General features: G+C 41.9%; 1 protein-coding gene across 1 annotated transcript in view; it reads left to right on the top strand.

Moving 5' to 3' along the window:
* LOC101992069 (translation initiation factor IF-2) overlaps window positions 1-2563 on the top strand; it is a 42594-nt gene that overhangs the window by 30649 nt on the left and 9382 nt on the right. Inside the window, exon 6 of the mRNA XM_026788836.1 lies at window positions 492-592. Within this exon, the coding sequence (XP_026644637.1) occupies window positions 492-592 (101 nt within the window). The remainder of the gene's footprint in view (window positions 1-491; window positions 593-2563) is intronic.

Genomic DNA, 2563 nt, shown 5'->3' with positions numbered 1-2563 from the left:
AAAGAATTGTTATGTGGAATTTGAGGTGGTCCAGGATTAGTTGTATTTACTTGAGGACATCAAAACGTAAGATTGTTATGAGAAGGTGGGAAAAACATCTGAGAACATTCCAGACATCTTGTGCCTCAATTAGAGTTTCTGGGGAGACTGAGGTGGCTGACTTAATGCCAGATCAGTCGGGCATCATAGTGAGAACCCATTCCCTTCTCCCAAACCCCACAATACAAGAGTCTTAAATAGGAATTCAAGTCCAGTGTTTTGGCACATGCCTTTAATTTCATCACAAAGAAGGCCAAGAACTGATGCTTGAGCTGGGTGGTGCATGCCTTTATTCCAGCACTCAGAAGGCAGAGGTAGACTGATCTCTGTGAGTTAGAGGCTAGGATGACCAGAGCTACATAATCTCAGAAAAACAAAAATATTAAACATATTTAGCATGAAGTTTAGCATCCAGCAAAATTTAATTAACCATAAGACTTCTTTCTTTATAGTATATTCAACAGAATATAAGGGCAGACTGCTCCAACATTGACAAAATTCTTGAACCGCCTGAAGGCCAAGATGAAGGTGTGTGGAAGTATGAACATTTAAGGTAGGTCTCGGTGAGATCTCAGGATGTGCTAACAGTTAAGTATGAGTCAAATTAAATTTGGGTAAATCACAGTGCCGAGTTTCATAGCTTTGTGTCTTTTCGTTATTTTGAGAAAAGGTCTCATGTAGGCTCAGGCCTTGAATTCCTGATCCACCTGTCTCCGCTCCTTAGTACTGGAACTGAAGACAAGTGTTAGCACAGCTAGCATTGGTCTCCAGCTCTCTGTTCTCCTGCCTCAGCCTCCTGAGTCCTAGAATAACAAGTATGCAGTTGATTATAAAATACTGTTTGGGGGGCTGGAGAGATGGCTCAGAGGTTAAAAGAGCACTGGCTGCTCTTCCAAAGGCTCTGAGTTCAATTCCCAGCAACCACATGGCAGCTCACAGCCATCTGTAGTGAGATCTGGTGCCTCTTCTGGCCTACAGGCGTACATGGAGGCAGAATGTTGTGTATATAATAAATCTTAAAAAATATATTTTGTTCCAACTTAGTTATAACTTGATTCAAATCTGACAGCTCATACTGAATCTTTGTGTTTAGGAAACGGGGCCACTTTGAACAGCTGTAATCTTATGGCAGGATGTGTGGGTTTTAGCTCTGAATCGTCTTTTCACCATGTAGCTAGGTGTACCAGGCTTTTGCTTTAGGCCACCAGCCAGCTCTCAGATCGTAGCATGGAGACTTACCGTTAGGTATGAATGCTTGGCTGTAGCTTATGCTCGTGTCTTGCTAGCTCTTAACAACTTAACCTGTTTCTCTGTATTCAGGTTTTGCTTCTGGACTTTTTACTTTTCTTTCCTTCTTTATGTCCTACACCCTTCAGCTGGCTGGCAGCTGCGTGGCTGGCCCTGAGTGTCTCTTTTCTCCCTTGTTCTCTCTTCTCATTCTCTCTCTCCCCTGGATTTCTCCTCCTGCCTTATCTCTGCCTGACAGCCCCACCTATCCCTCTCCTGCCTGTTGACTGGTCAGCTCTTTATTACAGTCAGGTGCCTTAAGCAGGCAGGTGAAACAAATGCAGCACATCTTTACATAGTTAACTATGTGGAACAAATATCGCACAGGTCTACATCGTTACCAAAGGCGGCAGAAACAAATGTAGCACCCTTCACACAGTTAGTTTTCCCCAGGAAAACAAATGTAACACATCTTTGCCCAGTTTAAAAAATATTCCACAACATGTAGCTCTGTAGTAGATGAACTCAAAGCTGCTGGATTACACCTGCAGCACCTCCAAAGGAGTCCGGTGGATGGTTAGTCACTTACTGCTCAGGGAACAGTCAACCAGACCTGCGTGGACTGGTCTGCTGGCAAGGAGTGCTGGGGTGACAGGTGATTCACAATAGTGCCGTTTAGTGTGAGGTAGTCTCTGTCATAGTTCACTTAATAGTCTGAGCACAGTGTTACCCAGCAGTTGAGAAGGAAGTAGAATCATAGAAAAATGAAAATTTATACTTTGCTTTTTGTTTTCTTCCATTAAAATGTACTAAATAGGCTTAGTGTGATGGCAAAGCCAGAGCTCTGTGAGATTGAGGCCAGTCTGCTCTATATGTATATCGGGTTCCAGGCCAGCTGGGACACATAATGGGAACCTAGCTTAGCAAAATACAGCAGTACATAATTGATAGTGTTTTTAGTTAATTGGTTTTCATATCTGTCCTTTTCCTTTATTTTTTGGTACCTGTTTTATCTTCTAAATGTAAATACTGCATTTTTGGGGAACCAAGGTGTTTTGTTTGATGAGGAAGCAGCTGGGATTATCCACCTTGATATAGTGGAAATACTTATCACTAGGTAGGGTTTCAATTTTTTAATTTTTTCTTTTCTTTTTTTTTTTTTTAAGGATTTGCTTGTTTGTTTATTTATTATTTATACACACACCAGAAGAGGGAACCAGATCTCATTATAGATGGTTGTGAGCCACCACATGGTTGAACTCAAGACCTCTGAAAAAGCAGCCAGTGTTCTTAACCT

The sequence above is a fragment of the Microtus ochrogaster genome, unplaced genomic scaffold, assembly GCF_000317375.1.
Source record: "Microtus ochrogaster isolate Prairie Vole_2 unplaced genomic scaffold, MicOch1.0 UNK8, whole genome shotgun sequence".
NCBI classification, from domain to species: domain Eukaryota; kingdom Metazoa; phylum Chordata; class Mammalia; order Rodentia; family Cricetidae; genus Microtus; species Microtus ochrogaster.
The sequence above is the reverse complement of the archived record's forward strand: the minus strand, read 5'-3'. Positions and strand labels throughout refer to the sequence as shown.